At 40.8% G+C, this 15,796-nt stretch overlaps 1 protein-coding gene across 1 annotated transcript in view; it reads right to left on the bottom strand.

Annotated features, from left to right (window-relative positions):
* LOC103585650 (transmembrane protein 164) overlaps nucleotides 1-15,796 on the bottom strand; it is a gene marked incomplete at its 3' end in the record, with an annotated part of 76,328 nt that overhangs the window by 18,122 nt on the left and 42,410 nt on the right. The window contains exon 2 of the mRNA XM_008566669.1: nucleotides 2,461-2,510. Within this exon, the coding sequence (XP_008564891.1) occupies nucleotides 2,461-2,510 (50 nt within the window). The remainder of the gene's footprint in view (nucleotides 1-2,460; nucleotides 2,511-15,796) is intronic.

Here is a 15,796-nt window from a genome sequence, read left to right as displayed (position 1 = left end):
GGATCCCACATACAGACCGGTTCCCGCTCACTGGCTGAGCGAGGTGTGGGAGCAACACCGAGGGTTGCGATCCCATTGCCGGTCCCGGTCCGGTACAGGCGCGACACTGAGGGCTGCGATCCATTGCCGGACACGAAAAAAGACAAAAAAAAGGAAAAAAAAAAAAGTAGGGATTGTTTAATATATTATTGTAGTACAATAGTTATCCATTTTTAAGAAAACAATCTTAACCAAGACTGAAAAGCCAGAAGTTATATGAAAAAAGAGTTATACTTGAATATGAAAAAATGTAAAAAATTATATGGAAATAAATACCATCAGCAAAGTCAATACATATAGATTTGGGCATGATATCTGTAACTATGATGATAAACAAACAACTAATATCTAAAATATACAAAGAGCTCTTACAGCTTAAGAAAAATATATGCAACCATAGGAAAATGGGCAGATGATACGAATACGCAAGTCAAAGAAAAACAAATTTAATTGGACAAAAAATATATATAATACTGAAATTCACTAGTAACCAGGAACTACGTTCATCAGGTTGTCAAAATTATAAAAGAAACATTTCACCTATTGCTAGTAGTGATATGAAGAAATGAATAGACACATATATTGCATACAAAAGCAAAAAGTGAAGTGTAATAGGCTGTTTTTGTAAATCAATATGGCAACATCTGTTAACATACATATATATTTATATATAAGCATTCATTTGTATCTTTCTACATCTATCTATGTATATAAATTGAAAGTAACAGTATATAGGGGCATAAACACAATGTTTATTTCAGCACTGGGTATAGTTGCATAAATCTGGAAAGAAAGTAAGTGTTTCTTAATGGGGGAATGGCTAACCAAATGTTGTGCATCCATGAAATATTTTGCAGCCTGGTATAAGGATAAGAGTTGTAACAATAGACTTCGATAGATGTATTAAAGCATATATAAGATTCTGTTTTTGTAGAACAAACAATTAACAACAAGAAAACATTCCAAAACCTGTGCATGCACACACATGAGACAGAGACACAGAGACAGAGAGAGAGAGACAACCTAGGCACGTGGAGAAAAATATGGCAGGATGCATACTGATTTGCTGATGTGCGGGGATAGTGCAGAAAGGTAGAGCTAGGAGCCAAACAAAAAAAAGAACCAGTATAAAAAAAATAAATCCAGCAATCATATTTATGTATTTATACATGCATATAAAAGTATAAAAATTAAATTTAGAAAAGATACTCTACAGTAAACACCTCAATATACAATATGATGTCTCCTAAACTAAAAAAAAAGAAAGGCAACAAATAAAATTATCTCTTGGTGGTAGGATTAGGGGTGATGTTTATTTTTTTCTTTATGTGTCTCTGTATTTTCTACAATGAGAAGTGTTACTTTCATAACAATGAAATAAAACCAAGAAATGTTATTTTTTTTTAAAATTACACTGAATAATTGAGCTCATTTTGGAAAATCAAGAGAGGGAAACAGGGTTAAAGACCCGTTTCCCTCAGGAGCTGTCCAAGTGAAAAATACATGAAATCAGGATCCATTACCCCTTGCCCAGGAAAAAGTTACTCACCTAAGGCAAAAGACTAAATAGCTATTTCAAGGAGGTATTTGAAGCAGCAAATTGGGTCTTTTTCCCCCTACCTAACACTTCAATGACTTAAGTAAATCAGAAAGCCATTTACACCACTCTCAATTATCCAAGGAGCTGCTAGGCTCTTTGCTTCCTATTCTCTCCCTCTGGCTCAGGAAGACCTCCAAAATGGGGGCTGGGGAAGGGGGAAAGAGAAGAAATTAATTCAGTCGATTTAGCTTCTTATTAGCAACTCTAATAAAAGGTTTGATAAGTGAGATGGCCACAACTCATGGATTCTTGATAACTTCATTTAAGTAAACTTGCCTTCAGAGATACACCATTGGCCCGCAATATACTTTAATTGATTTGATGCTTGCTATTTTTAAGAAAGTCAGGACTTGTAATAAGGTGCTATTTTTCTCTCCTCACTTTAATTTGCACTTTAAGGGAAAAACTCATAAATACAGGAGAACGATGCCCTACAATGTGAAGAACCATATCCTCCGTGGAGCAGCAGGATCACAATGCAAAGATTTTTTGGAGGAAGGATGCTGTCTGGCCCCAGTGTGCTTTCAACAGAAACTTTCGGAGGACATCAACTTTCCAAGGGAGCACGCCTTGCCCATACAACCACCACTATAAGTATTTGCTAAAAAGGATTCATCCAGGCTTGATGAAAGCCTCATCTTCACACACAACATGCCCCTGTTTCAGTGGACCCTCAGACTTTTGTCCTTTGGAGAAACCCAGAGACCAAGCATACAAGCCCAAGGTGTTCATAGCAATGTGCTCATCATCCTTTGTTATCAAACAGACAAAAAATAATCTGAATAGCAATGGTAACAAAGCAAAACACAATTTTCTCTTACTTGAAGACGACGACAGCTCCTGGACATGGAGGGCAGGCCAAGAGAAAGATCTGCAATTGAAGAAGAATTAAGCATGCTTAGCAAGAGAAATGTTGGACACAGTCAGACAATGCTACTTTAATAAGAACAGTAACAACAAAATAACCAAAACTCTAACACAAAAATGTAATATAAAAATTAAAAAGGCAAGCAGGTGGTTTTCCAAACTACATTTATGTTTGCACATGTGTGCATGTGTGTGTATGAGAGAAAGGGGAGGGGGGGAGAGGGGGAGAGGTCAGAAAGGCAGATTGCTGGCTCTTCATAATTCTTTGGGGTTTCATAGGATGTTAGTTATCATAGCAGTTCTTACAACAGAGACTTCATCCCTAAAAGTGGGGGCAGAGGGGGAGAGGAGGAAAGGGGGAGGGAGGGAGGGGGGAGAGAGAGAGAGAGAGAACAGAGAGAAGGAGAGAAAGAGAAAGAGAAAGAAAAAGAAAAAGAGAATGACAAGACTCAATTTTTCAAAGTTTTGACTGCAATATGACAGAGGGAGTCAGTCTTAGAAGACTTTAACCCAGGGCAGGTAAAAATAGATTCTGAACACGCACACATACCACCTGGTTTGCCTTCCATGGGGTAAGGTGGGTTTATCAATACTCAGAGTTGCCACCTTTAGCAAATAAGACAAGATGCCTAGTTAAATTTGAATTCCAGATGAACAACCAATAATGTTTTAGTATAAGTATGTTTTAAATACTGCATGGAACATACTCATACTTAAACATTATTCATTGGTTATCTGGAATTCAAATTTAACTAGGCACCTTGTATTTTATATGGCAACCCCACTGAACTGCCACCCCAGGCTTCAAACCTCCCTTTGATTTGATTCCTTTGTTTCTAAGCATGCCTATGTGATCGTACTCTTATTTTCCTCCCATGTCAAACCAAACAAAAAGAACCTTGTCCTTCTAAGAGCCAAATCAGTTCCCTGCTACTTGGTGTGACCTAGACCTAGGATACGGCCTTGGAAAACCTGCAGCTGTGACAGTTTGATCCTCACCCGTGCAGTGGTTCTCAAAGCCAAAAGGGACAAAAAAAAAAAAAAAAGAAATCCCCTGTGGACTTGTTAAACATGCAAATTCCTGGGTTCCCCCATTAAGAATTCTGATTCCTCAAGTCAGGGACCCTAGGAATCCCCATGTTTATCAAATGTCCCAGGAGATTCAAACACTTCTGGTAGCCCGATATGCTAAATGTTTGACTTTCAACTGAACTATTAGAGGGGTCAAAGACATTTAGCAGACCTAGGGACTGACAAAAGCGTGAAACTCATGTTTGAACAGTTTCTTTACCTATGGTGACTTAATGTTGCGGTTTATAAATCAGTGACATGTGTCCCTATCTTATTGAGAGTTCTTATTTAATAAAAACTACCGCATTATGGACTTGTTGTCTTTGTCACACGCATGTCTTTAGCATTTGATACTTCACTTCTCTCAAAGTCCACATTGAGAAGAAAAGGGTAGGAAAATCATTATCAGGAAAGACACCTGCTGGAATCCCTGCCAAGAGGAAGAAAAAGAAGGGCTGACCCATTAGCTCAGTTGGTTAGAGCACAGCCTTGTAACACCAAGGTCACGGGTTTGGATCCCCATACCAGCCAGCCGCAAAGAAAAAAAAAAGTCAATCTCAAGAGGAAGAGAAAAAAGAATGGAGAAGAGAAAAGGTCTTAAAAAGAACATGGCCAGAAGTCCATCACCTGCACGATACCTCATCAAAGAACCCCTCTAAGGAAATATCCATCGAGAATGTGCCTTTTTCCCTGTGGATCAATTTGATTAAAAGTGCAAAACCAACGATAATTACAGGTCCACAATCCTTTACTGGAAATCCCCAAATCAAAAAAGCTCTAAAAACTGAAAGTTTGTTTTTTCTGAGCTAATGTGCTAGAAAAACATGACTTGAACTGAGGTGAAGCTATTTACACACTTTATTTATTCCACTTACAGTAAATATTCATACATTTTCCATAAAAATAATGATGTATTTGATTGTGGGGTGCTGCCCCAAACCCCTTTGGGAGTGTATATAAAATATTCTACATGAACTGTATTGCCATTCTAGAATCAAAAAAAAGTTTTGATTTCTGAAATACATCTGACCCTACTGGTTTTGGATAAGGATTGTAGACTTGGAATTTCAATTGTCCAAACATTAACTTATCCCCACTGCCCACCCCACCCCTCAGGAGCAGTCAAAGAAAGAAAGAAACAAAGCTGGTATTTATTCTTCACCCCTGACCCAGCAGTAAAGTTACTCACCTTAGGTAAGGGACCAAGTTGGAGGCTGTACATAGTTACCCAGCAGCAGGCTCAGCAAAGGCTACGCTCAGAAGCTACAGTATACAGACAGGACTCAGGGGCCCCAACCACCTTGGAAAGGTCCTCAATACTTCTGGAGTCACCATGGTCATACCAACCTGAGCTTCTGGAATACCCAACACACTTGCAACATGCTAAACAGAGAAGTAAAAATGCTACACTGGGCCCCACAGTTAACTTACTTTTCTATGCCCACAGCCAGAAGGGGCTGAGCAGATTCTTGGGGGCAGATTTCCCTTATAACTCCAACTGGCTGGTTCTGATCCATGACTTCCCTATGCCAGAAGCCCAGGAAACTACTAAAGGGAGCAAGCCTCTAGTCCCAACCCAGTTGCTTGTCATATTATCCTCCATCAGTCATGGATCTAACTTCTTTTGAGGCAGCTAGATCTAATCTTGATCTAAATGAGTTTTCCAACAGTCACATTCATGTGGCCAAGTCATTCTAATCAGCACTTTGGCCTTTCACATCTTGTCTGTCTATTCCCATCTCCAGGATAGAGGGAATCTTTTTCAAGACACATGTAAGCATCAAATCAGCAGATATAAAAAAGGACCCCAAATTCATCATATTCCATTTCCAGTAAACTCATGGCCTCCTTTAGCAACTTCAAAGATTTATGATATTGAACCTCTCTGCTCTGTCATGCTGGAGTCACATCCATAATCACCATTAGCCAACAGAGCCACATGAAAATAACATTTAAATTCAGAGGCCCAAAGGCCCCCAGCTTTCAGGAATGTCCCTGCTTTCTTCCTCAGTTGGCTTCCAACTGCCCCCAAATTTTGGTAGCATGTGTTTTAGACTAGCAGACAGAAAGCAAAACTATCCCTTCGGCTACAAATAGAGTGGGAAGAGAGGACACTTGGAAGTGCAAACAAGGAATGTAGGAAGATGAGAATGCATCTGAGCATATCCCAGCTTAGGTGTGGCACTTGGCATCCATGCTGAAATCTGCTCGGCTGGGCACCTGAAGTAACACGCATGAGCAGGGAGCTCCAGAGCACTCTACATTCCCATGGCCCAGGAGGTAGGCAAGCCCTGTTATGAAACGCCCTGCCACAGATGAAGAAACTGAGGGAAAGCCGATCTGATGATAACCCAGGTCTCCTGACTCTCAGGTCAATGCACTTTCCGCCCCACACCTGACACAGCCTGGGCCTCATGGGGCTTCCAGCCCCGCCCCTTGACCACAGGACACACAGGGAGTCACCCCAATGGCCCCACACCTGTGCCACCAGACGGCTCCTAAGATCTACTCTCTACAATGTGAGACATCTGAAAACACAAGCCCAACAGGGCAGCAAATCACATCTACACAGATGAGGTTCAGCGTCTGGCATTCCCCAAAGACAGGCTCATTTTAGCTCATTCATCCCCAAGTCTGGTGGGCGCTTGTAATGCTTGAATCCTTACAAGACTGAGGCCTTTGGGGGCTGTTTTTTTCCAGAAAAATCCACAAGTTTCATTCAAAACCACACTCTCTTAGCATCCTCAGGGAAGACTTCTGTACTACTCCAAGGTTCTCCTGCCCAGAAACCTGTAAACTCTGCTCCTTCCCCAGCACACAACCTAGGCACCAGCTGCTTTCACAGTTCATCTTCCACCTCTGAATCGTTCTGGTGCCAGGTTCTCACCTCCCTATCCAACCTCTCAGCCATCTTTGTCCTGCTTCCTATTCCTGTCCCCACAGTCATATCGGCCCCAAGTTCACTGCCACCACTGTTCAGCTTCCCATCCACTTCTGTTCCACACCAACATGAGTCAACAAACCTCTGTTTTCATAGCGCCTAAAGAACATAGCTTTTGTTCACAGGAGGAAATGTTAGTACTAGGAGAAATGTAATTGGGAAAGGGGGTCAGTCACCACAGACTATCCTAAATGAGGGACAAGCCAGGTTAAGCAGTGAAGGGCATGGGCAAACTAAATGCAAGGGCAACGGAGAGGGAGAAAAGTACAGGAGAGTGGTGTGCGTTCTAGCACCAATCTCCCCAGGCCCAGCCCTCCCCCCCAGTTCTCCTGGCTCCAACTCCTATAATGACAAGTGGCTACCTGGGGATTCCTGAGGACAAGTGCTTCTGACCATTACCCACCACAGGGAAGATTAATTCCCTGGGCTGACCAAAATCTATCCTAGGGCTCTATGCACTGAAGCTTGTACCCTCAGGCCTTCATCATCTCTGTGGACCACTGCAACAATCTCTTCACTGGTCTCCAGCCTCCAGGCACACTGCTACAAGAGGGATCTATGTAAAATCCCGGTCTGATCTGCCATTTCAAATCCTTCCATGGCTTGCCAGTACCTAGAGAAAAAGCTCAAGTTCCTTAGCATGGCAGACAAGGTCCTCTTTGCTCTGGACCCCTCCTCTCTCTCCTGCATGGCAGCCAAACTGGATCCTGAAGGTACTTCCCGGCAATCAAGTGTCTACAGCCTCATTTTCTAATAGCTTCAACTTACTCAATTATATGAATATATAACAATTTACTCAACCAGTATCCTGCTGCACTTATAAGTTATATCTAAATTTTCAGTTCCTTTACTATTTCCTTAGTCCACATTTGTAGGAGACTTTCTAGATCTTTAAAGGAAATATCCATTTTAAGGCTTTTTTTTTTTCCTTTTTGTCTTTTTTCGTGACCGGTACCGGGATCGCAACCAGTACCAGGATCGCAACCCTCGGTGTCGCGCCCGCACCGCGCTCAACCAGTGAGCGGACCGGTCTCTATATGGGATCCAAACCCTCGGCGGGATTGCGCTCCCAAGCACCGCACTCTACCGAGTGCGCCACCGGGCCGGCCCCTAAGGCTTTTGATTCATAATGCTTAATTGCCCTCCAGAAAAGTTACTTGAATTGATACTCCCTCCAGCAACTTGCGAATATGTTTTCCTCTGCAACCTGGCTAACAGATCATTATCATTTGGTAATTACCATTTGTTTAAAAGGCCACCCCTCCCTCCACACACACACACAATTTATCATTTTGATTTGCATGTCTCAGATTACCAGAAACATTAAACTATTTTCTAACAGGTTTATTGTCCAGTCATATTTCTTCTTTTGGGATGTGACCATCTGTGCACTATGCCTATTTTTCAGCTGCTGTGTTCTTTTTTATTGACTTTGTAAAGAGCTATTTATATATTAACGAATTTAATACAGACTGTTTGACATATATTGTAAGTATTTTTACCAGGTTGTCATTGTCGCAGCTCTGCTTATGATAGTTTTTGATGTATGGAAGCTTTTTCATCTTTATGTAATCAGATATATTGTCGTTTCCTTTATGGCTTCTGTCTTTGATATCATGCTTTGAAAACCTTTTACAACCCTGGGATTATAAGAGTCACCTACTGTTTTCCTAATATTTTCATAATTTTTTAAAAAAATTTAAACTCCAACATCAAGAAATTGTGCTGCTGCTAATCTTATTCACACTTCCAGAATGGCCTTCCCACCTTTCCTCTTGTGACTAACTCTTCTTTACCCTTGAAATACAAAACTAAGCATCATTTTTTCCAGGAAACCTTCCCTACACTGCACGGTTAAATGCCCATCCCTGATCATCCCATTACTTCGGTTTACCTCTTTCTGAGAGTTTACCATTTTTGTCAGTATAAGAAGCTTACAAAGCTTCCCTCAAAAAATTAGATAAAAGAGAAGTAAGAGTGCATACTAACAGTTAAGATTTAAAATCCCAGACTTGAAAGACCAGATTGTAACCTGCTTGAATTATACTTAAAGACAGAATGTGGTTGGCCGACCACTGAGGAACAGAATAAGGAGAGTTGCACAGACGGATTTGGTAGCGTCCATACCCAAGCTCACGAATATCAAGTTTTCTGGTCCCATTGGCAAATGCATCCCTATTAAGAAGGTGGAAGCAGGACAGGTGGCATTGCCAAGTGGTTAAGAGTACAAGATTTAGAGTCAAGACAGACTTGGATCCACATGCTGGCACTGCCACTTACCAGCACTGTGTGTGGCCTTGTGCAAGAGATGGGAGGAATTTTCATCTGTAAAAGAGGGATAAAAATAGTAGCTATGTCTTATGAGGTTTTGGAGAGGATCAAATGGGATAAAACAAGCAAAGCATTTGGCACAATGCCTGGCACATGGCTAGCATTCAATACATAGTAGCTATAATTATTCCGATTTCAATAGAAAATCCATCCCTACTGTGAGCTACACCAGCAACAACTTATATTAAGCTTTCAATTCATCTAATGTCACTTGCTCTAATTCCATGCTTGCATAATAAAATTCCGATATTACTCAGCTTCCCTTGTCTAGCTGCCCACAGTGAGAGAATACTTAACCCCTTAGGCTCGGTTTCCTCATCTATCCAAAGGGATTACAATAGTACTATCTTATAGGGTAGATGTAAGGCTCGAACACTTGAAGCACTTGTTCAGTGCCTGACACACTGTAAGGAATAAATTAAGTATGAGCTATTGTTACTATCATCCTTATTGGATGCCCTTTCTCTTCTCTCACCACAGTTTCCATCCAGGTCCATGGCAAGTTCTAGTTCTTCTACAAAGTCATTTCCAGTAACACCAGACACCACCACTCTATTTTCCAATGGCCCTTTAAACAAAGTCCAAAGTCCTTTGCAAGGTAATCAAAGCCCTCAACAATGTGGCTCCCAGATGTCTTGTCAGTTTTATCTCCCACTATGCCTCAGGTTTTCACCCTGAACCTCAGTTTCTATATTTCTAAAATGAAACGAATAATAGTGTTTACCTCCAGTATCATAGCCTTGAATGCTGTTTCTATGCAGGTACCAGATGATTTCTGGACATGTCACACAGGTATCTCAGATCTAACACGCCTAAATCTGAACTTATCATCTTCTTTCCCTAACTTCTTCCCTCTTTACTACTCCTCAAAAAATGGAAGAGAAAGGGCCGCTCTTACACATAGTAGAATCCCAACTGAGAAAGGTAGAAGAAGTAAGGGAAACAAAATCACCGTTAGGCAAACACTGCAGCAATAACTGTTGCAGGCAAGAGCCACTAATAGATGCTGTGAGTAGTAATGAAAGTATTGTCATTTTTGCATACAAGATGCATATTAATTAGAAATGGAAAGCAGTAATTTTACAGTAGAGAAACCTGGCAGACATCACCTTACCCAAGTGATCAAGGTTAACATCACCAGTAATAAGATATATCATCATGTACCCCGATTTGATACACCAAAATGTGCACAATATTACTTCTGTGGTACTCTAGCCCAAATCGCACAATCTCAATTGAATCATGAAAAACATCACATGAGACCAAATGAGGGACATTCTAAAGAAGTAACTGATTAGTAACTGATCACTAATCTTCAAAATTGTTAAGGTCGTGAAAGACAAAGACTAAAGAACTACCATAGACTGGAGGAGACTAAGGAGACATGACAACTAAATGCAATTAGAGATCCTGGATTAGATCCTGTAACAGAAAAAAGACATATATGGAAAAACTGGTGAAATCCAAATAAAGTCTATATTTAAGCATATAGCATTGTACAAATGCTAATTTCTCAGTTTCAATAATTTTATCATAGTTATGTAAGATGTTAACATAAGGGGAAGCTGTGTGAAGGGTATACAAGAATTCTCTGTAATATGTTTGCAACTCTTCTGTAAGTTGAAAATCATTTCAAAATACAAAATCAAAAAAAAAGGTACTGTAATTTAATCAATTAGCTTATCTTCAAATCTCAGAGTATCTTTGATGTCCTCGTGCTCTTTTTCAGTCCCCAGATGTAGTCAGTCCCTAAGTCCTGTCATCTTGTCACTTCAACCTTTTCAACAAATCTGAAATCCATCCTCTCTATCATTTCCTAGTTCGGTACCTATCATGTTCTTAAACTACCACAGCAGTTTCCTATCTGATCTCCAGGTCTCCAATGTCTCTCCATCTTCACTCTAATTCATACAGCATTGTTGGGTTCTTACTCTTAAAATAGCATTCTGATCATGTTACACTCCTTAAAAATTTCAGATGACAGATCATTGCAACACTCATCAGAATCCCAGCTGACTTCTTTGTAAAACCTGACAAGCTGATTCTAAAACTCATATGGAAATGCAAGGGATTCCAAACAGTCAAAACAATCTTGAGAAGAAGAACAAGTAGCCTGATTTCAAGACTTACCACAAAACGACAGTAATAAAGACAGTGTGGCACTAGAATAAGGATGGACATAGAGACCAATGGAATAAAACTGAGAATCCAGAAGTAAACCTTTACAACTGATTTTCAACAAGGGTACCAAGACCATTCAATGGTGGAAAGAACAGTCTCTTCAACAAATGATACTGGGACAACTGGTTATCCATGTGTGAAAGAACGAAATTGGACCATTACCTCACAGCCCATATAAAAAAAACCTCAGTCAAAATCAACAAAAACCTAAATGTGAGACCAAAAACTATAAAATTTGTAAAAGAAAACATATAGAAAAATTTCATAACCTAGGATTTGGCAACGGATTCTAAGACATGATATCAAAAGCATGAGCAATAAAAGAAAAAAAAACGATACATTGGACTTCACCAAAATTAAAATATTTTGTGCTTCAAAGGACACTACTAAGAAAGTGAAAAGACAACTCAAAGAATGGAGAAAAAACCTGCAAATCATATATCTGATAAGAGCCTAGTATCCAGAATACATAAATAGCTCTTAAAACTCAACAACAAAAAGATAAATAACCCAATTAAAAAGTGGGCTGAGGATCTGGACATTCCTCCAAAGAAAACATACAAATGGGGCCACTCTGCACGTGAAAAGATGTTCACCATCGTTAGTCATTAGGAAAATGCAAATCAAATCCACAATGAGATAACACTTTACATCCAACAGCATGGCTAAAATAAAGAAGACAATCATGAGTGTTCATGAGGATGTGGAGAAACTGCTGGTGGGGATATGAAATGGTGCCACCACTTTGGAAAACAGTCTGGCAATTCCTTGAGAGTTTTAATGTAGAGTAACCATATGACCCAGCAATTCCACTCCAATACCCAAGAGAAATGAAAATCTATGCCCAGCCAAAAACTTTTACACAAATGTTCATAGCAGCATCATTTATAATGGCCAAAAGATGGAAACAACACAAATCTCATCAACAGATGAATGAATGCACAAAATGCGCTACATCCAGACAATGGAATATTTATTATTTGGCCACAAAAAACGTAAAGTACTGATATATATACACAACATAATGAACCTTAAAAACATCATACTAAGTGACAGAAGCCAGTCAAAAAAGACCACATATAATGATTCCATGTATATGAAATGTCTAGAATAGGCAAATCTATAGAGACCAAAAGTAGATAAGCCATTACTTAGGGCTGGGGGGGAAGGGAAGAGTGGATGGGGGGGTGACAGCTAAATGGTATGGAGTTTCTTCTGGGGGTGATGAAAATGTTCTAAAGTTGACTGTGCTAATGGCTGTACATATACATGAATACAGATGTTCCCTGACTTACAATGGGGTTATGTCCAGATAAACCCATCATAAAGTCAAAAAATCCTAAGTCGAACCATCGTTAAGTTGGGGACTGTTTGTATACTAAAACCATTCCATTGTATACTTAAATGAGTGAACTGTACAGTATATGAATTACATCTCAAATAAAGCTGTTTAAGAAAAAAAACACACACACACATTCTATAGCTCCTTACTGCTCATTGAATAAAGTCCGAACTCTCTAATTTGACATTCAAGCCCCTCCCCTCCTCCATCACCATCTTACCCCCAGCAGCATTGCTCACTACTCCCTTACACGTGCCTTTCTATCCAACCAAGGTAAATTATTCACCATTACCCATATACCCCTTGCACTTTCCCATTTTTGTCCTTCCTCCCACTGTTCCTTCCCCCCTTGAATTCTCTCCCCCTGTCTCCTATTCAGATGCTCATATCCTGCTTCTCTCACAAGGCCCCATTCAAATGCCCCCTGCTACGCAAGCCCTTCCCTGTTCTTCGACCTTCACATAATAGGCTCTCAAAAAATTATTTACTGAAAGAGTGAAAGTCAGCAGTTTTCCCATACAATGGCTACCACTGCCAGAGGATAATCGTCCCAAAGCCACAAATGTACTTCTTCCTTCCTTTCCTTTCCAGCGCACTGCTTCAGCCCACTTACTAAGTACCTAAGAATGGTTCCAAACTGCTACCCTCTACTTCTTCCAAAACCCTACCCTTAATGAAGAAAGCATTGACATTACATTATACCAGGGCCGCCGAGTACAGTTGTGTAGGTTGTGCACTGCACAACCCTAGTGGCGCCATTCAATTATAGTCTATGTGAATGGCACCCTCTCCTAGGGTTGTGCAGTGCATAGCCATTCGTGGCGGCCCCACTTGGAAACACCCCTAGAATTTAGGAACAAAGGCAAAGCATTCAGTGAGAGAATCACTACAACCATACTGCTATTGAGGAGTATATAATTCCCAAATCTTATCAAGAAAATGTAAAAGAAACGCAAGAGAAAAACATGGTAATAGCACACAAATAGTGTTTGCGTGCAATTAGAAAACAGGAACATCCAGTAGAAAAATTGTTACTGATATGTGTCCAGCAGTGGAGAGAGAAAAGGACACGCATTCTGATCACACTACAAAGGTGTGATGGAGAAGCGAAAAGGGACAGTTCTCTATGGCCTATCAAAGCCTACCTGGTCTTGTCACAACACCTTTCAACTTCATTAGGTTCTGATTTTAGGTTGTCAAATAAATCCTGTTTAATTTGGCTTCAGAAACCTTGATATCAAAAAGGGTTCACACATGTGTTTTCATCTCTATAAAGGTCTCTCTCACCATCGATCCATTCATCAGCCTTGTGGCTTAGCAACATCTTTTATAAGGTTGGGGAGTGTGACTCAGTCCCTTAGAAACCAACGACCCTGCATAAGCTGATAAAAATCAGGCTTTGAACCCACAAACCAAGTCACAGAGTTAGGACCCATGTCAATTCCACCAAGGCACAGACACCCTCAAGCTCAACCACAACAGCCAGCCAACTCGTCCCCCTCTCCCCACCACCTCTAAACTGCTACAAATATGACCTTTGGAATAGGTTCTGAGATCAAGACAAACAGTAGGGCAGGACTCTCCAAAATGGAGCCACAAAAGGCTGAAGATGATGGTTGTGATGACAGCTAAGCTGGTGGTAGAAGCATGCCAGCCATTGGTCCATGTCTTCTTTTTGTCCCTACTCCAGTTCAGTTCAGCCTACTCTTTCATATTTGCTCTACCTGGCACATTTCTTTCCACTTCTTCCACCTCTCCTAGAGATTTCGTAGATAACCCACCCAAACTGATCATTCCTTTCCTGAACTTCATTGGAACTCATTGGTATTATACACTCACCATGTGATTAGCCTCATGCTATTGTTAATAATAACAATAATAATGGCAGCAACTATTCTTTACTGAGTGCTTACTACGTGCGCAGTACTACAGTCAGCATCTTACACATACCATTTCATGTATTTCTCATAGCAATCCTATTAGCTAAGTGATATTATTCCCCCCATTTACATACGAGGAAACTGAACTACAGAAACTTGAAGTAACCTGCCTAAGGTCACACAACTAATCAGTAAAAGAGACAGGCCTTGATCTCAGAACCAATTCCAAAGGTCATATTTGTAGTAACACTACCTTTTGTCTCCACCCTAAGATAATTTGTCTTTTGTAGAGTCTCCTCTGCCCCCCACCCCCCATAGTACCTAATACAGTGTCAGATGCGTCAAAGTTCCCCAGGACACGTGTGCAAGTGTGCTTCCACTCCCTGGCCAGAGCCCAGCCCTACCCAGGATACAAGCTGGAAGAGAAGGGAAGAAGGTGCCAGGAGCTTGGCCTTTCAGAAAGCCAGGGGAGTCCTCTTCTGACCCACTTAAGAGAGGATCACACTGCTGCCTTGACCTCAATCCCAGACAAACGTTTAGAAGAGGAAGACCTGGTTGCCTTGAAACTCTTCAAGAAAACTCTGAAGTAACAGAGAGTAGGCCAACCTGTGGGAGGGATGGATGGTATCTGGTTCCCTGCAGGAAGCGGACCAAGTGTGTCAGGGTCACAGCCACATGGGCCAGCTAATGTTTGCAGAGCTCTGCCACTGATGAGCTATATGACTATGGTCAAAGCTGGTGCTTTTTGGGGGATGTGGTGGGATAGAGTATTTTTAAAGGGAGCTTTTAAGCCTCAGTTCTCTTCTCTTTTAAAATTGCAATAAGAATACCTACCACCTGCAGTGTCGTTCAGGTATAAAATGAGAATGTAATAAAAGCACCGACTGCCCGGTGCCTGCATCAGTTTGTGTTTCCCGGGGTTCTAGACACACAAAAAGATGCAGTACCTAGTTCCTGTCTGCAAGAGGCTCCCAGTCTGGCTCACAAAGGTCCTCTAACCTGGAGTACATCACCCTGTCAACCAGTGATAAAGATGACTGGTGAATCACCCTACCTCTCAGCAGGCCATTTTCAGATGAAAATTCTGGTGGGAAAAAAAGGTGAAAACTGCTGGTAAGAGTAAGGGTTGGGGGTTGTCTTTGCTGCCAATCTCCCATCCACACTTCTGTATTAAAACATTGGGGAAGGGAAATCTATCAATCAGTATTTGGGGAATAAAGCATGGAAATTCTGTTCTTTTCCTTCACAACACTCATCACTATTTCTCATTTATATGTAGCTGGGTTTTGTTAAATGTCAATCTTCCCCACTGACCAGAAGCAAGCTCCTGGAGGGCAGGGGCTGTGTGCTGGTCCTCATTACAGATCCGGAACTTAACAAAGTGCCTGCAACATACAAGGTGCTCATCAGATACCTGCTGAACAAATAAATGAAACAAATAGATGTCTCTCTAGATATGGAGAGACTTGGTTACCTAATCAACACTTCATAAAATATTTAAGCCTTATTTATGCATAGAGTACCTCTCAAAATTTCCAAGATTT

The sequence above is a fragment of the Galeopterus variegatus genome, unplaced genomic scaffold (genome assembly GCF_000696425.1).
Source record: "Galeopterus variegatus unplaced genomic scaffold, G_variegatus-3.0.2 Scaffold260, whole genome shotgun sequence".
NCBI lineage: Eukaryota > Metazoa > Chordata > Mammalia > Dermoptera > Cynocephalidae > Galeopterus > Galeopterus variegatus.
Note: the sequence above shows the minus strand (reverse complement) of the source record. Positions and strands in the feature narration are given on the sequence as shown.